Source organism: Palaemon carinicauda, chromosome 4 (assembly GCF_036898095.1).
Source record: "Palaemon carinicauda isolate YSFRI2023 chromosome 4, ASM3689809v2, whole genome shotgun sequence".
Taxonomy (NCBI): Eukaryota; Metazoa; Arthropoda; class Malacostraca; order Decapoda; family Palaemonidae; genus Palaemon; species Palaemon carinicauda.
This window is the reverse complement of record NC_090728.1, coordinates 36,228,696-36,254,112: the sequence shown is the minus strand read 5'-3', so window position 1 is coordinate 36,254,112 and position 25,417 is coordinate 36,228,696. Positions and strand designations below refer to the sequence as shown.

Sequence of the window (25,417 nt, the reverse complement as noted above, 5' to 3'; positions counted from 1 at the left end):
TATATATATATACAGGTATAGAACATTTTAAACTGAAACGGTACGCAATGAAATAGTAGATTAGAAGTTAAATTGTTATGTGCCAGTTAGGAAGGCAGTACGAGACTATCATAGTAAGGCACTCTCTAAACGGCTGTGAAATGTACTACACGAGCAGCAAGCAACACACAAACGAATAAACGGATACAGAGCTGGGGATTGATTACGAAAAGTTAACAAATTGGTACGTGGTGTTAATTGGTATTTTAGCAGTTGGTTATTTGATTTCATTGAAGCTTTTGGAATGGTATTTCAGACAGTGACAGCCATGAGCCTGTTGATAGTTTACAAACGGTAAACAGATGAGTATTTAATATTATGGTATATGAGGAGCTACAAATTAAATGTTTTTTTTTTTTCCCTTGAGGCATAAATCTTACGACCAAATATTGAATCTCTTCAAGTATCGATTGACTTTGAATAGGCAATTCGTAACATGTGACATTAACTTTTCCATTTTATCACTTAGTTAAGAGGGAAATATGCTAATTCGGCCAAAATGTTCGATATAACACTGATAGTTGTTTTACCACAGAGATAAAAGTGTTCTGTGCATTTGCGTCTTTACCATCATAAAAAAGTAATTAATCAATTCACATGAATCAATTCCAGTAGACTCTAAAAGGTATTTTGAGTTGACTCACAAGATTGGGACAGAAAGGAAGACTTGGCAGACGAGAAGAGCCTTAATATCCTGTTATTTTTTTTTTCGAAATCTACAGTATATACTTGAGTAATTCAAGAATTAATTTGGACAAACAATACTCTTGATGGGTTTCACTCGACATTGCGTGCATCAGTTACAAGTAACAGGTAAACACCCAAACATCTTGCAACTTACTGATGCTCTTCGGAAAGAAAATGTACTTACACAAACCAAGATAATTCAAGAGATAATCCCCAAAAGAGAAAATACCAGTCAGTAGAAACGAGGGTAGAAAAAAAAAACTTGTGGTGGAATCCTATGATGGTGCCGATAAATTATCTTCCCTGAAGGCAATTGCTCATTTATTACATTTTCCCGGACCAGTTTTTTTTATGTACTATTACTTTTTCAGATTAGCCAATTTTGTGCTCCTCTCTCTCTCTCTCTCTCTCTCTCTCTCTCTCTCTCTCTCTCTCTCTCTCTCTCTCTCTCTCTCTCTCTCTATATATATATATACATATACATATATATATAATGTATATATAATATTTTTTTTTACTTAATATCTCCTTTACTTGATAGGGGCTCGGGGGGTAGGTACTTTCAAGAGAAGGGCACGGTGGGGGGGGGGGGGGGGGGGGAATTCCCTTCCCACTTGGGCCAGTCCGATATTATATATATATATATATATATATATATATATATATATATATATATATATATATATAGAGAGAGAGAGAGAGAGAGAGAGAGAGAGAGAGAGAGAGAGAGAGAGAGAGAGAGAGAGAGAGAGAGAGAGAGAGAGAGAGTCATGGATATGAATAACCATTATGCCTCCGTTCTTATTTCTATGCGGTTGGCGTTGCGTTTATGTACAAAGTAAAATGAAGGTAAATCAGAATGAGCGTGACACTTGCCAACTTGAGTGCTTTGTCCATTAAACATTACAAGTTGGAGTTGTAGTCTACTCTATTTTCAGATATATTAATAAGAATGCTAACTCATCAGTATTAAAGCACTACGTTATAAAATTGTCTTTAACTAGGGTTCGCTATCTTTTTCCAAATATATTAAACTTTTGGTGTCATATATTCATAGGTTTCATTTACAATTGTCTCCCTATTTGTCGATATGGTATAATTTTTCGTTTTAACATCACATATAATTTTCATGGCTTTCTCTTGGATCGTGTCAATTTGCATCCTTTTATATTCGTCTAGTTTATATATTAATCTATCTTTCAAACTGCTGGATGATAGGTCCTTGGAGGCCCTTTAGCCCCGTCCAATTCGGGGAAACCCCCGTGATTGCACTATGAACTTGAGAGGTTGGACAGCAAGAAGGAAAAAAAGCAAGCAGAAACAAAGATATAGTAGAAGACTAAAGAGTGAGTGTAACTAGGGGCTGAAAGGACGCTATGAAGACATCCAAGTCATACCTACAGTGCATAAAGTTGTATTTCAATAAAATACAGGCGACCGTAATTTTAACCCAACTTTGGTATTATCTTTTATGGGTTGGTTACCGTAATATCACTCCTTTACATCAGTATACCTATTTTTAAACGGTGAAAGCGTGGCAACATTAATTTTAGGATTTTTACCGATTTTTACGGCAAATTTTTAACAGTATTCCCTCTAAAGGGATATCATCGAATATTCTCTTACCAGTGGGAACAGTGCATTATTTCAGATAAAAAAAAAATCTTTTATAATAATTCGAATTATAACAAATATTTTCACACATAAGACATTGCTTAACGTGACTCCCGGCAAAAATTTCAATGTAGATTTACAATTTTAATTTTGTCCTTGAATATTTCTGCCAGCTCTGAAAAAGTTATAACCAAATTTTTATATGCAGTACCTAGTAACTTTAAGTAATCTATCATAAGTTTTCGAGTAGTTTTAATGATTCAGATGAAAAATGAACGAGAATTATATTGATTAGCCTTACATTGCATACATACGTCATTGTTTTACTGAAAACTAAACTGATGTCATCGTAAGTGTTTCATCTGAGCTAAATTTTCATTCATATCTCTAGTTCTAATTATAATACCTTCGCGGTACCTAAGTTTTAAATTGCAGAAATACATACTGTATGTAGCGATTATTCACGTTTAATTTCAGAAGAATTTAGGGAAAGGTTTTAACCTTTATTCCATCCATCACTGTAATGAATTCAGAAAAGTTAATTAATTTGTATTCTCATCTTGCGCTAAAGTTACGGACAAAGGTAGGCCTAATTCTAAATAAAACCTGAACCATATCAAACATGGAAAAAATTCAAAGGGTGTAATGACTTTGGAAAAGTGAACGAAAGCTACAAAAAAAAAATTATGTTGGAATAAAAAGAAAACTGAGAAAAGTAGGTCAACATGCAAACATAATAACATTCTAGTCCGGTAGAACTTTAGGTGGGATGTGTTTTGTGGTACATAGTTTTTAAGGTATTTTCATGTTATCCTGCATTTGAATAACACAAATCTAACTGCTGACATTTGCTCAGCACTGAGCATTTTTCACAACAGGAGCCTCTTTATGTAAACTGAAATAAGACGATATACTAAAATAAAATTTTATTTTCTTTCATGTGACCGTTATCCTTTGATAAATGATGGTAAGAGAAGCTGAAAATAAACATTCGTACTTATTTGCATGAACATTTTGAACAAAAAGATGATTTTGAAAAATCTATATAAGATAACTTCCATTAGACACTGGTTTCTGTAAGTGTCATCTTGCCTGAAAACATACGTAGTATTCACTGGCTTACATTTTTAGTCTTTCGCAACACCCCATTTTCACCAATAAAAAGAAAATGTTGCAGACCAATAATTGTTGAACGTTCTGACCTTCTTGCTCTTTTAGTTTCATTACAGATTCTCCTCTGTCCTCATACACCTGACAACACTGAGATTACCAAACAATTCTTCTTCACCCAATGGGTTAATTACTGCACTGTAATTGTTCAATGGCTACTTTCCTCTAGGTAAGAGTAGAAGACACTCTCTAGCTATGGTAAGCAGCTCTTCTTGGAGAAGGACACTCCAAAATCAAACCATTGTTCTCTAGTCTTGGGTAGTGCCATAGCCTCTGTACCATGGTCATCCACTGTCTTGGGTTAGAGTACTCTTCCTTGAGGGTACACTCAAGGAAATATATATTTTTTCTCATTATTGTTACTTTTATTAAAATATTTCCTTTTTCCTTATTTCTTTTCCTCACTGAGCTATTTTACCTTTAGGGGCCCCTGGCCTTAGAGCATCCTGCTTTTCTAACTGGGGTTGTAGCTTAGCTAATAATAAAAATAATAATAATAATAATAATAATAATAATAATAATAATAATAATAATAATAATTGTTTTCGGGTGTAAATATTCATCTACAAACTTGCGATGAACATTACCCAATAACTTTTTGTTACATTGCTGTTGATCTTCCAATTTATATAAACCATCACCATGCAGTTTGCTAGCTTTGATTATTCTTTCTAATGAAATTTTCTCTGGAAATGGCATGACCAGATTTAAATGAATAGTCATAAATGGCTTAAATTGGTTTTTTGCTCAAAGGTCTATTGGTTCAGAAAGAGGGTCTTACTTCGTGCAAGAATACAATTTGCATCCATGTTTATCATCACTCACAAGGAAACATTTTCTCATAATAATTACTCTTTGTGAATTTGTGTTATCAAGACCTCTTATCATTGATACAGACAGGAAAATAAGGCGTGAAAAACATTCAGCTGGACAAGTTAGAAAAATTTACGTTTTCAAAAACGAGATTCATAATTGCATATACACTAGGTATTTGGAACCGTAGGTATACTGCAATCTTATTCTGAAAGATTTCCTTCAAAACAGCTATAAATCCTTATCTTTGATGATAGATATTATTATTATTATTATTATTATTATTATTATTATTATTATTATTATTATTATCATTATTATTATTATTTTTTTTTTCTAAATAGTTGCTTTCTGTCAAAGCATCATAGACGATACCTGAATCACACTTAGACATGAATGGAATAGAAAACATTTAAATAATATTTGCTAATAATAAAAATTTACATATGTATAAAATATTTTATCATATTTCACATTAATTTGTTTTATTGGAATTTTAATAATTTCATGGAAATTGTAAGGATTTCCAAACAAAATGAGACCTCAATCAGGAGAGCGATTTAAGTAAAACCTTACGGAATGAGGGTTCATCGGAATTCAAATTTGAGCTCTATTAAGTTCTGTCCTATAATTATTTCAATGTTTTCTTGATAGGACTTGTATTCATTGATCTACATTTGTTTCTTAACGAATCAGGCATTGAAGAGCCTATTAAGGAAGATTTTACTGAAACTGTATGAATTTTTATTGCAGACATGCATACTCTCAGTGGGTGACTGCTTTATCAAAATTGATTTGTATAATATAAACACATACACACACATATATATATATATACATATAGATATACATATATATATATACATATATATATGTATATATATATATACATATATATATGTATATGTATATATATATATATATATATATATATATATATATATATTATAACCTTGCATAATAGCGACTATATATATATATATATATATATATATATATATATATACATACATATATATATATATATATATACATATATATATATATATATGTATGTATATATATATATATATGTATATATATATATATATATATATATATATCATAATCTGGCATAATAACATCTATGATTACCGAAATCAGGTTATTTATTTTGATACTCAGTTGAAATGTAAAACTTCAGAATTTTCAGTAGAAAAACTGAAACATGTTGAAATTATTTACTGAAGATCAGCCTCTGCATTGAATCACAAAAGGCATCTGGCCTCATACGTGACATTCCCCCCAGAATCCTAACAAGGATATATCCGTCATCAAGAATATATTAATAGCAAGGTCTCATACTTGGCATGTCTTAGGAACTGGACCGAGCGTGATGAAGCATTTCGCTTGGATTTCGTGGTATTTGTATGAGAAGAACGCAGTGGAGAAGATGATGTTTTCTTAAACCAATGTAAATTGACACATGCTCATGCACTTGACCTATGACAACAACTTTTGCATAATCATAAATTATTATTATTATTATTATTATTATTATTATTAATTGCTAAGCTACAACCTTAATTGGAAAAGCAGGATGCTATAATCCTAGGGGCTATAACAGGGAAAATAGCCCAGTAAGGAAAGGAAACATGGAAAAATAATATATTTTAAGAACAGTAACATTCAAACAAATATCTCCTATATAAACTATAAAAACTTTAACAAAACAAGGGGAAGACAAATAAGCTAGAATAGTGTGCCCGAGTGTACACTCAAGCAAGAGAACTCTAACTCAAGAGAGTTGAAGATCATGGTAAAGAGGCTATGAGTAATAAAACACCTTCACTAATTTCTTTTTTTCTGAAACATTGGTTGAAACATTGGTTATCAAAGTATAAAGAACGATGATATACGACATTATATTTGAGTCAGGTGAGAGAGAGAGAGAGAGAGAGAGAGAGAGAGAGAGAGAGAGAGAGAGAGAGAGAGAGAGAGAGAGAGAGAGATGTTTTATTCTCTCACTATTTGTGGCGTAGTATTTCTAAGTTTCGAAATGTGACCAATCACGTTCATGTAAACGCTAAATTCTTGAGTTATTTATGTATTATACCTGTGCAGATACAAGGATTATGGGACATTACCCATTTTCTCTCTTAATTACCCATTTTCTATCTTAATTCCCCCGTTTGCAGGCAAACTATTAGAAACAAGTGATGCAAATAATCTTCCTACATTTCATTTGGTTCTGAAAACCAAGTGAAGTTACTGCTATCTATACCCTGTAGGCTTAGATAAAATTCTAATGATCAAAATGTTAATCATTCACAGTGCTTCAACTGATTTCAATTCACGTTAGGATTCATTTACAAGTTTTTCTTAATATAACACATTCATTTTGCTCATGGTATTCAATGAGTAGATTTCGCAATATATACTAGTCAGATATATTTCAAATAAGATAATATATGTATATATATATATATATATATTCATATATATACACACACACACACATATATATATATGTATATATATATATATATATATATATATATATATATATTATATATATTACCATATTTATTAATTGCTAAGCTACAACCCTAGTTTGAAAAGCACAATGCTATAAGTCCAAGGACTCCAATAAGGAAAATAGCCCAGTGAGTAAAGGAAGCAAGGAAAAATACAATAGTCAAAGAACAGTAACATTAACATAAATATCTCCTATATAAACTATAAAAACTTTAACAAAACAAAAGGAAGAGAAATAAGATAGAATAGTGTGCCCGAGTACACCTTCAAGCAAGAGAACTCTAACCCAAGGCAGTGGAAGGCAGTGTATGTATGTATGTATATATATATATATATATATATATATATATATATATATATATATATATATACATATATATACACATATGGGATCGAACCCTAGCCCCTTCTAATGAAAGGCCAGGTCGCTTCTAACCATGCCACCAGAGAACATAAAAGAAGTCGGAACCTAACTGCTAATCTGCAGTTCAGGATTTACCTGGCGAGACATCAGTCTCTTACCAGCTAGTTTTCCCCGACTTCCCGGCTCACCAGGTGACACAATTGATAGTAATTCATTCAAACTACCCCTAATGAGCCAATATAGATAAATATTAACATATATCGTGCTCAAATAGAAATAAATTTCTACCTCATACTTGGGATCGAACCCTAGCCCCTTCTAATGAAAGACCAGGTCGCTTCCAACCAATCCACAAGAAGCCATGAAAGAAGTCGGAACCTAACTGCTAATCTGCAGTTCAGGATTTACCTGGCGAGACATCAGTCTCTTACCAGCGAGTTTTCCCCGACTTCCCGGCCCACCACGTGACACAATTGATAGTAATTCATTCAAATTACCCCTAACGAGTCAATAAGGATAAATATCAACACAATATCGTGCTGGTGGCATGGTTGGAAGCGACCTGGCCTTTCATTAGAAGGGGCTAGGGTTCGATCCCAAGTATGAGGTAGAAATTTATTTCTATTTGAGCACAAATAGACATAACCATCATATCTTAGGGTTATTTATCAAGCAGTGACCAGTTGTGAATCCCTTCCCTCAAATCCAGAAATACATACGCTACATGTACCGAATCTACACACAAGCTAAGACGTGGCTAGCGTAATATTTTCTTGTCTGTGTATTTTTCTTGGCAAATTTTAAGCTTTTGTAATATTTTTTTATTCTCTCTGAAACTTTGTACCCCTTCAAGAATAACCATAACATAAAAAGTTGTAAATATGTAAACGAGCACACAAAGGCATAAGAAGATCCCTTACAAAGACGTGCAACTAATGTTCATTTACCGTGCAATAGAGAAAATAAGAAAACTATAACCTGTTTATCAGGAAATCATAGAAAATAGTGGTGTTACTCTATATGGGATACTGATATAAATATCCTTCCCTCAAATTCTTGAATAAAAAGTAAATAAGTACCCTGATCAGAAAATGATTGCAATAATCTGAAATTCCAAAATTCCAAGCAGAGGTCTTCTTTAAGCTTGAAAACAAAAGTCTCGTGATTGAGATTATGGGTAATCACAAGAACTTCGTGATCACTATCAAAGGATTTTTGTACAGCACTGAAAATCATAAGAAGGCCACTGCATGCTCCAAGACCTTTTCAAAAGCCAAAGTTCATATCAAGAAAACGATCATTACCTTCCTTAGACCTAATTATAGATTTTACCAAGACATTAAAAATTTGTATATAACCAGGAACTTATGGAAACTGGGTGGTAATCAGTAGGGCTAGGGCTACCACAAACACATTTATCTACTGGATTAACAATACCTATTTTCGAACAAGTGCAAAAAGAACCACTTCTTGCTAACTTGTGAAAAATAACAGAAAACATGAGAGCTAAGAAATTAGCTTTCTAAATAAAAAACAAAGAAAATATACCATTTGGGTCATATATCACCATAACCATCAAGGTTCAGCAAAAGTGTTTTAATTTCACGGGACCGAATAGCTTACCTAGTTAGTTTAGCATCAGGAAAGCAGGAATGGGGAAGATTGAATTTGTCATTAATGCTTGCAGTCAAACACAACAGTCAAAAGGGTTGCCTTTTTCTTTAGGCAGTGATTTACAGAAATATCTGATTTAAGTAAAAGAGGAACTGTTAAGTTTACACAGCATGTAGATTTTAAGGTATTCCTCCATTTATATTCCTGGGTTTTACCAGAGAGGGGTTCTATTATGATTTAATTGTACTCCTTTTCAGTTGAAGCATAAACCATCTTAGCTGTGTGTAGTTATTCCAAGTCAAATCTGATTTGTCAACTTTCCATAGACGATAAGCCTTCTTTTTCTCCAAATATGTAAGCCTAAAACCATCTTTAAACCAGGCATTTATGTTGACCAGATTTTTATACAATCGAAGACCAGAATTAACCCCTTTATACAATTGTGACCAATTCAAAAGCAAAAGATCATTCAAAATGCCATTCCAGTGAGCTTGAGATTTTATATATGCATCTTACAAGAGCATGACACATCAGGAACAGGCTGCTCAGTCTTGATTACTAACGAAACCAAGGAATGATCAGACGTCCTAACTGAAATACCAACCGTCCTTAACACTTGCGAGTCAGTGAATTCTAGGTCCAAGCAGTTACCAGTCCTACGAAGAGTCTTACTTATGATTTGCTCGCAGCTTGATTCATATGCAAAATCAAAAGCTCTTAAGGCATGGCGATCATTAGGAGAAACGGAATTTACCCATTCCCTATGGAGAGCACTGAAACAACCAAAAGCACAAAAGAGGCCTTTCCATTACCTTCTTAGCCATAGAAAGAAGACTATCGAATATGGAATTATCCAGGTCTGGATTTCAATACATGGAGCTTATATATATATATATATATATATATGTATGTATATATATATATATACACACATATATATATATATACACATATATACATACATACATATATATATATATATATATATAGCCATAATACAAAAATAAGAATTAGTTGAGAAAGGAAAATAGCAGAAAATAAAACCATTAAGAAAAGTAGCAAAGAAAATATATAAATTATAAATTCAACGACATGACTTAGAGGCTAATTTCACAAATTCGTCACATCAAAAATATAACTTATATAAAATTTTTTTGGTATGGAAGCTCATTTATAAAAACCCAAAAATATTAAAATTAGCTTCAAATCTAGTACTATAGGGTAGATATTATGATCTAGGAAAATCTGAATGTAAAAGATTATCTCAATTGAGTAAAAGGTCGTAGATACGTAAAATGAATCAGATAAACGTCGACGATAATAAATTAATGATTGGTAATTATCTGGCATCATAACTTAATTGGTTATTGTTGGCGATTGCTGTATGATTAATCAAGAATTAATACCTTACGAAAAATCAAATAAAAAAGTAACTTACTTATAAAACATTTAAAATCGTATATACTTTAAAAATAAGTAAGAGGGACAACTTCCAATATGAACATATAAACGCCACCTGCCGGCGCCAAACCTATCTCCAAGAATCTTGGTGAGGATGTACCTACCACCCTCACCACGAGCTTTAGAGAGGAATTGCTCTCTGAGATTCCCAAGACCCGGCACATTCAATCAGTAAATACCAACAGTCAAGGGAACCAGGAAATCATCACCCAAGGGTTGGCACCTGCCAGTCATCAAGAATTCGTGTGTTAATAAACTCAGCTTAATTATCAAGCGAAAGAAGGCAGTTTCCCACCTTCATGGAGAGATTAACATCAAGGTAAGGGATGAGGTTTTTTAATAAACATCTTATTTCTTTCTAGCAATTTAAGATGAGAGATGGCTGCTCAATGCTATGGAGGAAAATATTCCAAATACCGGAGAGGAAAAAAATAAAACTTTTTCCAAAGATAGGTAGGTTTCCAAAAAAAAAAACCGTCGCAATTGTTTATTTATATGTGCAATTGAAGAAGACAGACTTGATATAATCCTGAAAAGTTAATTTTCAATCAAGAATGACACCTAGAATTTCAAATGAGTTAAATTGCATAATTTAGGCGTTTTATGATTTAACATTACCCATATAATTTGCATCATGTAATATTTCTGGCTACAAGGCCTTTACAAAACGATGGACACAAAATTGAACATATTAGACCATTTTTATAACTTGTGGGTATGTAATAAGTGTAAAAGTGGTCCAATATATTACTTACGATTGAACTGGGCTTGCAAAATATTTAATAAGTACAAGTTTAGATTTCTTCTTTGCACACATTGTCCAGGCTCACGAGATTCTAAAAAAGTATGATTTGAAAGAAAAAAATAGTGATATTACGAGTAAAATCATATAAATCTAATACAATGCCAATGGATTTTGAGAAAAAAAAATAAACATGCTTACATTTCCTGTTCGAAACTAAAGGAATAAGAAACATTATTAAATTGAATTTTGTTTCTTAATATGTAAGGTTCCAATTTATGTACCTGACTGGTGAGTTCAACTGTGATGGCTCCTTCAGCTATATCCTGAAGACCCTCAACAAGATGGCTCTGCTTCCCCCAGCCGTCTGACGCCACCCAGTGAAAATGTGATTTCAAGTTCAATCGACTCGCTGCTGCTAGCACTCCCCTGTAAGAAAATCATAGTGTTATAAATCACTTTATTTTTAATTATGAAATGTAAATCCCCCCAAAATTAGACACACTACTCATCTAGTTATACAGCACAGACACATAAATATTGATTAAAGAATATGAACATCAACTAAAAAACTCCTTTGCTCTGTGCAAGGAAAACATGTCAGGAGTTTAGCTTGCAGTTTATAATAATGGAAAATAAAACATTGATATATGAAACTGGTTTGTCATACTAGACCAACTAATCTTGCACATTTTCTAGTGGCCAAGGTTCTTGTTTTATTGCTATCAGAAAATCCAAGACAGAATGGACGCCTACAACACGAGTAACAATTTGTAATATGCTGCTGACTACAGAAGACTAGCAAAAGTAGTCCAAAACACTGTCTTTTATTAGCTTAAGAATTAAAACAAACTGAAAAAAACTACCTTGTCCGCTCAATAAAGAAATATAAGCTTGAAATTTCCCTATAAATAGTTTAGTTTTTGTAAACAACAAAGTTTTTTTTTCTTTTTTAATTGAAAGTGTGGTTTCATTACTAAATCATTCTTATTTCAAGATCCCAGTTTCGATTAAAATATATACTGAATATTAATCACTGTATTCATAACTTCCCAAACGACACAAATTTTATCTTAGTTTTGTAAGGCATAACACTACACCATATTAGAAATATTAGAGAACTGTTATTGTATTACTATCTCTCCTGAAACCCCATCTATAATTATCCCAAAAATTATCCTAGACAAGTATCTGACCATGTCCAAAAATTTTTACAAATATGAAGATGAACATAAATAATACTTAATATGCTTGCGAACTTGCTGTTTAAAATATTTGCCAGCGTGAAACAAACAAGAGTATGATCTTCCTTGATACATACTAGCTGTCCACACCCATGACAGACAGTATTCACATAGTCTCCAGTCTGAAAGAGGATCTTTTACTAGCGTCTGCAACAACAACTATTTTATGTGGCTTTCTACTTTAGCACCCTTGCTGATATTGGGTTCGCCCATCTTTAAAGTTCGGAAATTAGCATTAGGTAAGGATGTAGGAAGACATGACGTTTGAAGATGCAAGATTCACAACTCAAGGTTTCATAAGCTTAGGTTACCTTCAAAACAGGCTAAGCACATCTTCAATTCTCTTTATTACTTCTTTCTTGTCCAATCGCATCGCGTATCCCATATCTTACCAACAGTGGTGTTTTTTATTTATGTTTTTGTAATATGGGTCACTAGGATCCCAGAGCGTTAGATGTACTCGATAAGCTTCTATCAAATTTAGAACCAAATCACTTGTCCACTCCATCTCACCTGTTGTCGCCAAACCTTTTGCCAAAAATATTATTTCCCAGATGGATGACACTTTTCCAAAATGGCTGCGAATTTGTTCTGAATTTCAATTATTTTCATTCCATAAGCATACAAAAGTTATTCAGATTCTAGAAAGGACTAGAGTCTGTTTCTTCCCGAGTGCAGCCTTGCAGGTCAGCAGTGTCCTTTTTGGCTTTGCTACAAAGTTCAGAATTCTCTTTGATAACATCAATGCATGTTGTATCATCTGCTTGAGATGCAGATTATGTCTGAGAAATATGCAAATAGTTCAGTTTTGTTCTGGTTATTCCCGAAAAAAGCATGTCCAGATGCTAAGAGTTTCTGCAGTTCTAATCATTCTGCACCAAATTCCTATGCCTATTTTGTCTTGATTGTGCTTTCATACTGTCTGTCCTATACCGATCAAATACAATGTGCATTTGCTTGTACTTCTGTATGCACTTATGTACTTTGGGAAATACTTCATCTTTTCCATAAAACTTAAAAGTAGACCCCTTGGATGATGTAAGAGCATTTACAAGAGCTGCACTATCCATTATGATAACATCAACGGCCTTGTCCTGGATGTCTGATGCCTGCTGTTCTAGTAGAGGCAGAAGCTGTGGCGTTGTGCTCTAATGTATTTGTGGGTAATTTTGATTTTGCTGTTGAAAGAATTAATTTATGTCACATTGGTTGATATGAAGAGACGTGATAATATATTACAATCTTCCTTTGTGGTTTGGAGTGACTGTTTGCCCTTGTACCAGACATCTGGTGACTGAATAATACAATTTTGTTTTACTATACTGGCTCGTAGAATTTGCTGGTGTTTTGAGTCTCTCAATAAAGTTTGTGAATCGTGTCTGTCCAAGACTCTTCATAGAACTCAATGATTCACTAAATTTGCTCTTCATAATTTCATGGCTGCCTAGCACACGAGTTTCCACCCTTTTCAGCATAGCAGCCCACTTTGGTGATGACTGCATTCACATTGACCCCCTCCCTCATCTGGCACCTAAATATCAACAGCCCCTTGCCCTAAGATGTGCTACTGCCCCTCCAAATTCGGGGCAGCTGCTAAGAAAAGTGCTACCAGATATCAATAGTAAAAAAATGTCTAAGTATCCCAATGCCTCCCCCATTAAATAATCTCGTGTTATTGCATGATTCAGGATCTAATGTACATTTTTTCGTACATACTGGTGGCTGTCATTCCCTTCTGCCATGTCCCTCTTAAGGTGCGACCCTATCATACTAAGATTGCTGATGTCTGCCTGGTGGCTGTCAATGGATCTGCTATCCCCAACCCCAATTATGAGACGCTGACACTATACTGTTCCCTTACTTTTCGGTTGGACAGCAAGTTTCGGCATCCCACAGCATATTACCTCTGACAGGGGTATCATTTTCACCTCTCAATCGTGGATATCAATAGGGCATCTCCTCAGCATCACCCTGCAGTCAACTGAGAGGTGGAACGTTTCCATTGTACCAGCTAGTTTCCATAACTTCCCTGGGTCCTCCTTGAACTGCGGACCACTCCCAGGGACACCATGGATGTCTCAGCAGCTGAAATGGTGCATGGAAACCCGCTGGTTATCCATGAGGAATTTTAATCGTCCGCGACCTCCATCGATGATTTCCAGTGCCTACGGCATATACAGGTCCATCCCTTGTCATCCATTGTACTTAGAAAGCTTTCCTCGTCAATAATTGTGGAAAAAATTATTGGGTCATCATTGACTGACTAAAACCTGCCATGTAATGCATATGCAGAAAGCAACGCATATATAAATAAAAAAATGATCTCTCTGTTTCCTTCTATGCAGCTCGCTCAGAAATGGCTATCTGACTCCATTCAATTTTAATGACATAAACCTTTGATTGTAACGCACTAATTTCAATTCTACTTTCAGTACTGTAATTACATTGTCAATTTTTATGCTAATGCCCCCCCCCCCCCCATTGACAAAATCCGTTGAATGTACACAAATGTCACCCTTGAGAGCTATAAATACCTGTGTTGTCACTAAATCAAGTAAGTTGTTCCAGAGCTTGTCTTTCAGTCCTTCCTGCTTCAGGTCCATTACAACCATATTGTTACGATCTCAGAATTGTTTCAGGTACTTTTTAATCTTTAAAAATGGATTTGACAACAGCAGTTGGAATATGGAAAATTAATATAAAAAGAAACTGGCACAAAAACCACAACCGATTTATTCACGAACTTTTTTTTTTTTATAAAGAAACTTAAATGTTGCTTCTTCTTTCACTTAAATGACAAATCAAATCAATTAAAAAATATTAATTGACAGGGGGAGCAGGCAGGAGTGTAGATCAATATTTAAGGGAAATTTGTAGAGTTTTCTGTAGCTACTCAGATGATACTGGTACGGAGGCTTTAGTCCCGAGAATGTCACAGAATGTCAGTTGAATTTCAGGTGAAGCTATCTCAATAACTTCGAACTCACACACATCACAGGCTTCAAGATTGGATAGCAAATGGATTTTAATCCAGAATTCGATGATAGTGTAGAAGGGAAGGCAGGCCACAAGCAATGTTAGCTACTTCTCGACACAAACAGGGTAAACTAGCTGTTCTCGGACATAACGAGATTTTAGGGATACAGTAGGTGTTTGTTGTCTGAAGGGATTCCGGACGGAAGCTGGCTTTGTCTGACTTCTGGTTTTCTTATCTTATTTGTACGTGATTCCCATCTCTTTTGGACAGCCTCTTCTGGAAGCTTATATGTGTATGCATGGGTATAGCTAATTACAATGAGCAATCGTCATTTACATACAGTATATGGAGTTTTTTTTTATATTCTGTATCCTGATTGGTTTCCTTAAAATCGCATACCTGTTATGCCATAGAAGCTTCTAAAACAAATTTCTGATCAAATCTGGACATGATGTTGTACCATAACAAAGGCATGGCATGAGACGACCCGCAATGTCATTTTTCATAAACAGGGACTTTTCTCGAGACTTGGGTTGTCTCCAAAATGCTGACAAAAGTAATTAAGTTGATGAACTCTTTGACCAAGCACTAGCTGAATTTCTTCTCGCTGCATACACTCTAGGAAAAGAAATACGGGTTTTCTATCTTAATATGTTCCTACAATATCATTGCATCTACCCATGGCACATGTAAGAAAAGGAATACTCGTTAGAGAACAGGCAGTGGAGAATCTTAAGTTGAAACCATACTGAGTTTCCTTTCTACTAAAGATATGAAAAGGAATGATCAAACTCATCAAACTCGATATAAAAATAATACGAAGCCCATTAAAAAACTTATCTGATGTATCGCCTTTGGAAGATATCTTTATGACGCTAATATACAAACACGTTCAATAAATCTTTTTAAAATCATACTTCGTAAAAAAGTATTATATTATTGGAAGTAAACATAAGTGAAGTTTTATTGGTAATGCAGTATCACAGTTTTGATAAATTACTTACATTATAGTAATTATATTCGGTTATTTACTTTAATTTAGGTAAAAAATCATGTTCAAAAGAACTTTTAAAAACCATACTTTGTAAAAAAAGTATTGTATCACTAGAAGTAAACATAAGTGAAGTTTTATTGGCAAGGCAGTATCGCAGTCTTTATAAATGATTTACATTATAGTCCTTTATATTCGGTTATTTACTTTAATTTAGGTTAAAAAAAAATATTTATTTTATGCTATTCTTGTACGAATTATATTTCATTACTTCTGTTTTTATGTTAACATTCTATAACCTTAGATTGAACTAATATTTTGAGCATTATAGTTACACTGCATGAAAATAAGTTACAATGGAAATTGATGCACGCAAATTATGATAGCTGCATCGATCTATTGCAGTTGGCTTACGGTATTAACCAATGTTACAAAGTCCGCACAGGAAAAAGCGCAACAGCTAATTGATAATTTGTTCAGCTGTTTATTTTTTTAGTGTAGGATATTAATATTTCCCCAATCAAGTAAAATTTGAAAAAAACTCTTTTATATTCTAGGGGAGTGCATTGTGAGATATGAATAATTACCTCTCATTAAAAAAAAGGTATTGCCATACAATGAATAATAAAGCGTACAGAAACGATGGGAATTTTTTTGACAACTCTCTTGTTCCTTTCAGGTTGTTAACGATCAGCAGTCATTCTAGCGTTGTAGGACAACTTCACAAAAGATACATTGAAATGTGATCTTTTGAAAGACGAAATAACCTGCGATGTTTATGGATTCTTGCTTTGTTTAGAGTCCAGTAAAGGTACGGCACCGATAGAGAGTTTTGCTGTAACTAATCCCATCATCTGGTGACAAATGGTTGTTTTATATGATTATTCTGATTTATGAGGAAGAATGTTTTTTGTAACATTAGGTCCTTGAGTCGAAGAGTGTGCATTTGAAAGGACAATATCGAAATAGCCGTCGCACAGCTTTTGATCTATCTAACTCGATATGAGACTTAGCTTCATATATGTGGGTGGAATAATATTGAGAAGCAGACAGTGATTAAAGTCAAGTACTGTACAGTATATATTTTGATATATATATATATATATATATATATATGTATGTATAGGAATATGTATATGTGTATGTGTATGTGTATATGTGTATATATATACATATGCATATACATATACACATACACACACACACACATATATATATATATATATATATAGCTTGCCTGTCTGTTTAAGAGACGTTTTATTTGCTTAGCAAGAATTGGACGTCGGCTGACAGAATATCAATAAGGAAGAGCTGTTTGAAACTGAGAGAGAGAGAGAGAGAGAGAGAGAGAGAGAGAGAGAGAGATAATTTACCCTATTTCTTGGAACGTAAAAACTATGTATTGACTCTCTCTCTCTCTCTCTCTCTCTCTCTCTCTCTCTCTCTCAGAGTCAATACATAGTTTTTACGTTCCAAGAAATATGGTAAATTATCTCTCTCTCTCTTCCTCTCTCTCTCTCTCTCTCTCTCTCTCTCTCTCTCTCTCTCTGGGGAAACCATAGCATCCATGACGTCACTGGGACAAGCTATCAATCATCAACCGGTTGAATTACGTCATAACACGTCAGTAATCCGTGTGGCTGAGGTTCTCTTCTTTCCTTCTAGAGCACGAACACTCTCTCTCTCTCTCTCTCTCTCTCTCTCTCTCTCTCTCTCTCTGTCTCTCTCTCTCTCTCTCTCTCTCTCTCTCCATCTGTAATCAATTTCCAACTGGTTGGAGCAAGGAAGAGTCCCGAACTGTCTCCAGGAATTCTTGAAGACTCTCAGGCTTTACTTCACCTGTCTCCAGGAGTTCTTGAAGACCTTCAGGAGTTCTTGAAGACCTCCAGGAGTTCTTGAAGACTTCCAGGCTCTACTTTTTTTTTCTTCTCAATTGTACCCTCTTTCGGTGTAGTATTACTGCATTACATAATGAATCGTATTAATACCAATTGTGATAACTTTTTATATTGTGGATCTCAAGAAATTGAGATTTGATGCTTTATTAAGAAAACCCAAAAGAGGATAAAAATTGCTTCCAAATCGGATGATATGATTAATTCGGAAAAGCGAAATCAAATCAACGAGAAGCAGATTTTAGAGGCCCCGACGGGAAGGAACGAAGAAAGCCAACTGATGTTTAGGAAGAGATGTCTAATCAACGAGAGTTCTGAAATTGACGAAATGAAATCGGACACAACGACTGAGCAAATTAAAGTTTGCACGAGACATAAACGCTTAAAACCATCCAAATCTCCCACCAAAAAGGTAGGTCAAAATAATACCGGCTCAACTGTATATGGTCCACAGCTTATTGCCAATGGATGTTACTTCCAATGCAAATGCAGAAACTGACAAACCCAATTTTACATGCAAAATATGCGGCAAAGTATGCAAGTCCAAGAATATCTTGAAAAGTAGAAGACAGGAGAGAACAGCGAAGAGGAGCCTCTAATGCCAGAGGTAACACACCTAAAAATAGAGAGCCTCTAATGCTAGAAGTAAGGCACCTCAAAATATAGATCGAAGACCCTCTAATGCTAAAAGTATGGAACCTAGAAATATATGTCAAAGAACTTCTAATGCTAGAAGTGTGGGAGTTAAAAAGAAGTCAAAGAACTTCTAATGCTTAAGGTGTGGGAGCTAAAAAGAGGTCAAAGAACTTCTAATGCAAGGGGTGTGGGAGCTAAAAAGAGGTAAAAGTACTTCTAATGCAAGGGGTGGGGGAGCTAAAAAGAGGTCAAAGAACTTCTAATGCAAGGGGTGTGGGAGCTAAAAAGAGGTCAAAGAACTTCTAATGCAAGGGGTGTGGGAGCTAAAAAGAGGTCAAAGAACTTCTAAAGCAAGGGGTGTGGGAGCTAAAAAGAGGTCAAAGAACTTCTAATGCAAGGGGTGTGGGAACTAAAATGAGGTCAAAGAACTTCTAATGCAAAGGTTGGGTGAGCTAAAAAGAGGTCAAAAAACTTCTAATGCAAGGGGTGGGGGAGCTAAAAAGAGGTCAAAGAACTTCTAATGCAAGGGGTGGGGGAGCTAACAAGAGGTCAAAGAACTTCTAATGCAAGGGGTGGGGGAGCTAAAAAGAGGTCAAAGAACTTCTAATGCAAGGGGTGGGGGAGCTAAAAAGAGGTCAAAGAACTTCTAATGCAAGGGGTGGGGGAGCTAAAAAGAGGTCAAAGAACTTCTAATGCAAGGGTGGGGAAGCTAAAAAGAGGTCAAAGTACTTCTAATGCAAGGGGTGGGGGAGCTAAAAAGAATTCAAAGAACTTTTAATGCAAGGGGTGTTGGAGCTAAAAAGAGGTCAAAGAACTTCTAATGCAAGAGGTGGGGGAGCTAAAAAGAGGTCAAAGAACTTCTAATGCAAGGGGTGGGGGAGCTAAAAAGAGGTCAAAGAACTTCTAATGCAAGAGGTGGGGAAGCTAAAAAGAGGTCAAAGAACTTCTAATGCAAGGGGTGGGGAAGCTAAAAAGAGGTCAAAGAACTTTTAATGCAAGGGGTGTTGGAGCTAAAAAGAGGTCAAAGAACTTCTAATGCAAGGGGTGGGGAAGCTAAAAAGAGGTCAAAGAACTTCTAATGCAAGGGGTGGGGGAGCTAAAGGAGGTCAAAGAACTTCTAATGCAAGGGGTGTGGGAGCTAAAAAGAGGTAAAAAAACTTCTAATGCAAGGGGTGGGGGAGCTAACAAGAGGTCAAAGAACTTCTAATGCAAGGGGTGGGGGAGCTAAAAAGAGGTCAAAGAACTTCTAATGCAAGGGGTGTGGGAGCTAAAAAGAGGTCAAAGAACTTCTAATGCAAGGGGTGGGGAAGCTAAAAAGAGGTCAAAGAACTTCTAATGCAAGGGGTGTGGGAGCTAAAAAGAGGTCAAAGAACTTCTAATGCAAGGGGTGGGGGAGCTAAAAAGAGGTCAAAGAACTTCTAATGCAAGGGGTGGGGGAGCTAAAAAGAGGTCAAAGAACTTCTAATGCAAGGGGTGGGGGAGCTAAAAAGAGGTCAAAGAACTTCTAATGCAAGGGGTGGGGGAGCTAAAAAGAGGTCAAAGAACTTCTAATGCAAGGGGTGGGGGAGCTAAAAAGAGGTCAAAGAACTTCTAATGCAAGGGGTGGGGGAGCTAAAAAGAGGTCAAAGAACTTCTATTGCAAGGGGTGGGGGAGCTAAAAAGAGGTCAAAGAACTTCTAATGCAAGGGGTGGGGGAGCTAAAAAGAGGTCAAAGAACTTCTAATGCAAGGGGTGGGGGAGCTAAAAAGAGGTCAAAGAACTTCTAATGCAAGGGGTGGGGGAGCTAAAAAGAGGTCAAAGAACTTCTAATGCAAGGGGTGGGGGAGCTAAAAAGAGGTCAAAGAACTTCTATTGCAAGGGGTGGGGGAGCTAAAAAGAGGTCAAAGAACTTCTAATGCAAGGGGTGGGGGAGCTAAAAAGAGGTCAAAGAACTTCTAATGCAAGGGGTGGGGGAGCTAAAAAGAGGTCAAAGAACTTCTAATGCAAGGGGTGGGAGAGCTAAAGAGGTCAAAGAACTTCTAATGCAAGGGGTGTGGGAGCTAAAAAGAGGTCAAAGAACTTCTAATGCAAGGGGTGGGAGAGCTAAAAAGAGGTCAAAGAACTTCTAATGCAAGGGGTGGGAGAGCTAAAAAGAGGTCAAAGAACTTCTAATGCAAGGGATGGGGGGATAGATGTTGCCAGCGAGGCTTTGGTGAAGGCGCGGTGGCGTCTGTGTTCTTTCTGATGCGTAAACTTAATTAAATATAAGTAAAAACAGGGCATTAAATACGTATTATAAATACTAAACTCTTTCTTATCTTGACAGCACAAATGAAATCTTACAAGTTGCAACATGTAACTAAGCGCTCCCAAAACACGAGTCAATCTTATACTTCTGCTTGGAGGATATCCTCGCAAGTAAAAGGTAATCATTATGAATATGGAAAGAAAGATTTGCTTATACTTCTACCTTTTGCTTCAGAGAATTACCTTGTACTTCCACCTTATGCTTAGAAGGATATCCTTCATTTTTATGAATACATCCCAGTATCTCAATAGCAAAATTAAGACTTGCAATGAATTGACTAAAAGAGCAGAGGAAGCTGTGGATTTACACCAGGAAGAGGGTGAATAATAGATATTATCACTACCCAAGCTACTGCCAAGTTGGAAAAGCAGGATGCTATAAGCCCAAGGGTTCCAACATTGCCCCAAGACTATTACGATGTCTGTTGAGTGGTAATTCCAAAAATTGTAACAAGCGTTTTGGGATCATGAAAATCTTGGGAAATAAAACTCATACCTATTAGAAACGAAAGCAGTCTCGCGATTAGGAATATAATTAGACATATTGAATAAGCGCTTATTACGATCCATAAATGGTTGATCACGTGTCCAGCTTAATTAGTACATTTTTTTGCGGATAGTTTGTTTATTTTATATACAAATTTGGAAATAGAATCAGATGCAAAATTATAAAGGAGGCATCGCTTCCAAATTCAACCTCTCAATTGATTCTTTCATTGACTGTTTATTTCCTATATTTTTACAAGGTGAAGGGCTGTCAAGTCACTACTCATGTTGTTATTGTTGTTGTACTTTTAGTTCTTGCTTTGTACATTAAAATTTCTCCTTTATTCGTGAACCGATCGTCATGAAACTTGGCAGGTATTTTTTTTTTTAAACCAAAAATTGTATCTCACTAATTAGTAATTAATTAAAGAGTAAAAAACAATTAAATTTCGACAACTCTGTTAATAAGCGTCGGGTCACAGTGAAATTCAGTATGTAGACAATTGAACAGAAAATTGTGTCAGACCATTAATTAATAATTTATTAAGTAATTAATAATTTTGAGGCACTGACTCCGAAAGCCTAATTCTCCCTTATCATTCGGTCGATGTGTCTGAAACTTGGTATGTGTATAATTTTTTATTTTGTTTTTGTTGATTAGTAGTTAATTAAAAAATCAATAAACTCTCAAGGTTCATAGAAAATGGCTATGTTACGTATCAAGTAACAAAGGACGGAGAGGAGATTACAATGATGCACTTGGTTGAATGATTCTTATCTTTATTGATTAGTAATAACCGATCAATTAAAGAAAACCATGGAATTTCAAATCTGACAGACATCAGCTATGTTTGTTGTAAAATGAAAGGGGAGAGACATCACAAGTTTCCAAAACAGTTATATCTTCAGCCTGTAGTAGTTCTTTCAAAATTATTAATCAAATGTCTACTTTGTTATATATCGGAATTAGTAATTTTTTTTTCAATTCAGTCTTTCAAATTGGCTCAATATATTTAAAATTTCTGAAATTCTGAAAACATTTTATGGACAAAACATCTCATAGAAATCCTCTTTCAACAAAGGCTTCTCTTAATTTCAAGATTTTTCTTCCTCTTAGTAACACACTAATTACCTAACTAACTAGGTAACTAACTAACGCTTCATATATATATATATATATGTATATATATATATATATATATATATATATATATATATATATATATATGTGTATATATATATATGTACATATATATATATATATATATGTGTGTATACATATATCTATCTATCTATCTATCTATCTATATATATATATATATATATATATATATATATATATACACACACACACACACACATATATATATATATATATATATATATATATATATACACACACACACACACACATATATATATATATATATATATATATATATATATATGTGTGTGTGTGTGTGTGTGCGTGTGTGTATATATATATACATATATATATATATATATAAATATATATATATATATATATATATATATATATATGTATACATATATCTATCCATCTATCTATCTATCTATATATATATACACACACACACACACATATATATATATATATATATATATATATGTGTGTGTGTGTGTCCAACACTCGACAGTGAAAATAGCCCAGTGAGTCAACAGGGAAAATAGCCCAGTGAGGAAAGGGAATGAGGAAAATAAACTATAAGAGAAGTAATGAACAATTAAAATGAAATATTTTAAGAACAGTAACAACATTAAAATAAATCTTTCATATATAAACTATAAAAATAATTATAATAAAAAAAAACAGAGGAAGAGAAATAACAGAGTAGTGTGCCCGAGTGTATCCTCAAGCAGGAGAACTCTACTCCAAGATAATGGAAACTCATGGCACAGAGGTGGCACTATCCAAGACTAGAGAATAATGGTTTGATTTTGGAGTGTCCTCCTAGAAGAGCTGCGTACCATAGCTAAAGAGTCTCTTCTACGCTGTTAAAAAAAAACCCCTAATTTTAATCGGAAATTCTCTGTAAAAACATACTGTCCTCAGCCGTGTTTCAGTAAAATACAGGCTACCGTAATTTCTACCCTGTATTGTTGTTATCTTGTCCTGGTTGGTGACCATATCACTTCTTCACGTCAATATATCTGTTTTTAAAACGGTAAATGTCTGGCAACATTTATTCCAGGATTTTTACCGTTTTATTACGGAAAAACTTTAACAGTGTGCCCTTACCAAGAGGAAATTAGCCACTGAACTGTTACAGTGCAGTAGGTAACTCCTTAAGCGAAGAAGAATTGTTTAGCAATTTAAGTGTTGTCAGGTGCATGAAGACATGAGGAGAATATGGAAAGAATAGGCCAGACTATTTGGAGTATGTGTAGGCAAAGGAAAAGTGAGCTGTAACCAGAGAGAGGGATCCAATGTAATACCGTCTGACCAGTCAAAGGACCCAATAACTTTCTATCAGTAATATCTCAACAAGCTGGTTTTACTCTAACTGACCAACTAACTTACTAACTAGCTAACAACAACTAATGAATCTGCTTCCAGTCCACTGCAGAACAAAGGCCCCAGACGTGTCCTTAGCCATATCTGTGATTTTGCCATTTTTATCACAAAGCTGTCCACTGTGGATTGGTGATGGTGGGATACTTTAATTTGATCGCTTACAGTAAATCAATCTAGTATTGGTGGCCTTGACTAGTACAGCTTTGCTGATTTTGGTGATACACAAACTCTTTCCAGACGTTAAGGTATCCCCCCTTCCACGCACAAACACACACACATACATATATACACACACACATATATATAATATATATATACATACATACATACATATATATATATATATATATATATATATATATATATATATATATATATATACAGTATATATATATATATATATATATATATATATATATATATATATATATATGTATGTCTTTTCTTTTTTCTATCTTTTGAAAGGATACCGCTTCTCCGATATTACATTTATTTACAGTACACGATATCAATAATAAGCTAACTTTATTATCCAGAACAGGTGTTTAAGTTCATTTTCTCTTCCGCCCTCGGCTTCTAGGAACTCTCCATTTTAAGGAAGAGCATAAAAAAACATTTTTGAATCATGCCATGAGATATTCGTCTCACATTGTCACGCATATATTAACTTCTCCAGAATAACCTTTTAGTCATTCAGAGGTGCATGGAACTGGAATGGTTTCATTCACGAGAAGCAATTTAATACAAAATAAATAAATAAACTACATGAACAATATGTTGCATTACGTCCATTTGCGATAAGTGGACAACTTGGCGAACACAGCAATTGAAAGCTAAGAAATTTGAGAATTTCCTCCCATAATTTTTCAATATAATTGAATATCGATCTTTTTTCTTTGTCAAAATGAGTCGAGTATCGTGAGAATTGAATATCGTTCTATTTTCTTTGTCAAGCTTAGTTGAATATCGTGAGGAAAGAAGAAGAAGGTGTTTAAAAAGCACTTCTGTTATATCATCTTTCAAGATAAATTAACACAACACATCCTCGTGATATGAATCTTCCTTAGGATATGGTACATATACGCACAAATGTGTCCTGTCAATTATATTTTTTTCCTACAAATACCATGTTGAAGCAGCTGGGTGCAGCGGCAAGATCTTCAAATAATTGGACTCGAAAGCCTTGATTGATTGATTGATTATCAGTTATCTGGCATCCTGACATCTTAGGTCATTGACACCGATATTATTTGGTATAAATAAATAACTAAATATTAATTCAGTTTGAAAGCCTTGGGTGATTTCATTCAGTCTCTTGCCAAAGAGTTCATGTAACAGTTGAAGT

At 34.6% G+C, this 25,417-nt stretch overlaps 1 protein-coding gene across 1 annotated transcript in view; it reads right to left on the bottom strand.

Moving 5' to 3' along the window:
* The window catches only part of mGluR (metabotropic Glutamate Receptor), a 492,277-nt gene that overhangs the window by 138,970 nt on the left and 327,890 nt on the right, over positions 1-25,417 (bottom strand). The window contains exon 2 of the mRNA XM_068372165.1: positions 11,306-11,450. Coding sequence (XP_068228266.1) covers positions 11,306-11,450 — 145 coding nt within the window. The remainder of the gene's footprint in view (positions 1-11,305; positions 11,451-25,417) is intronic.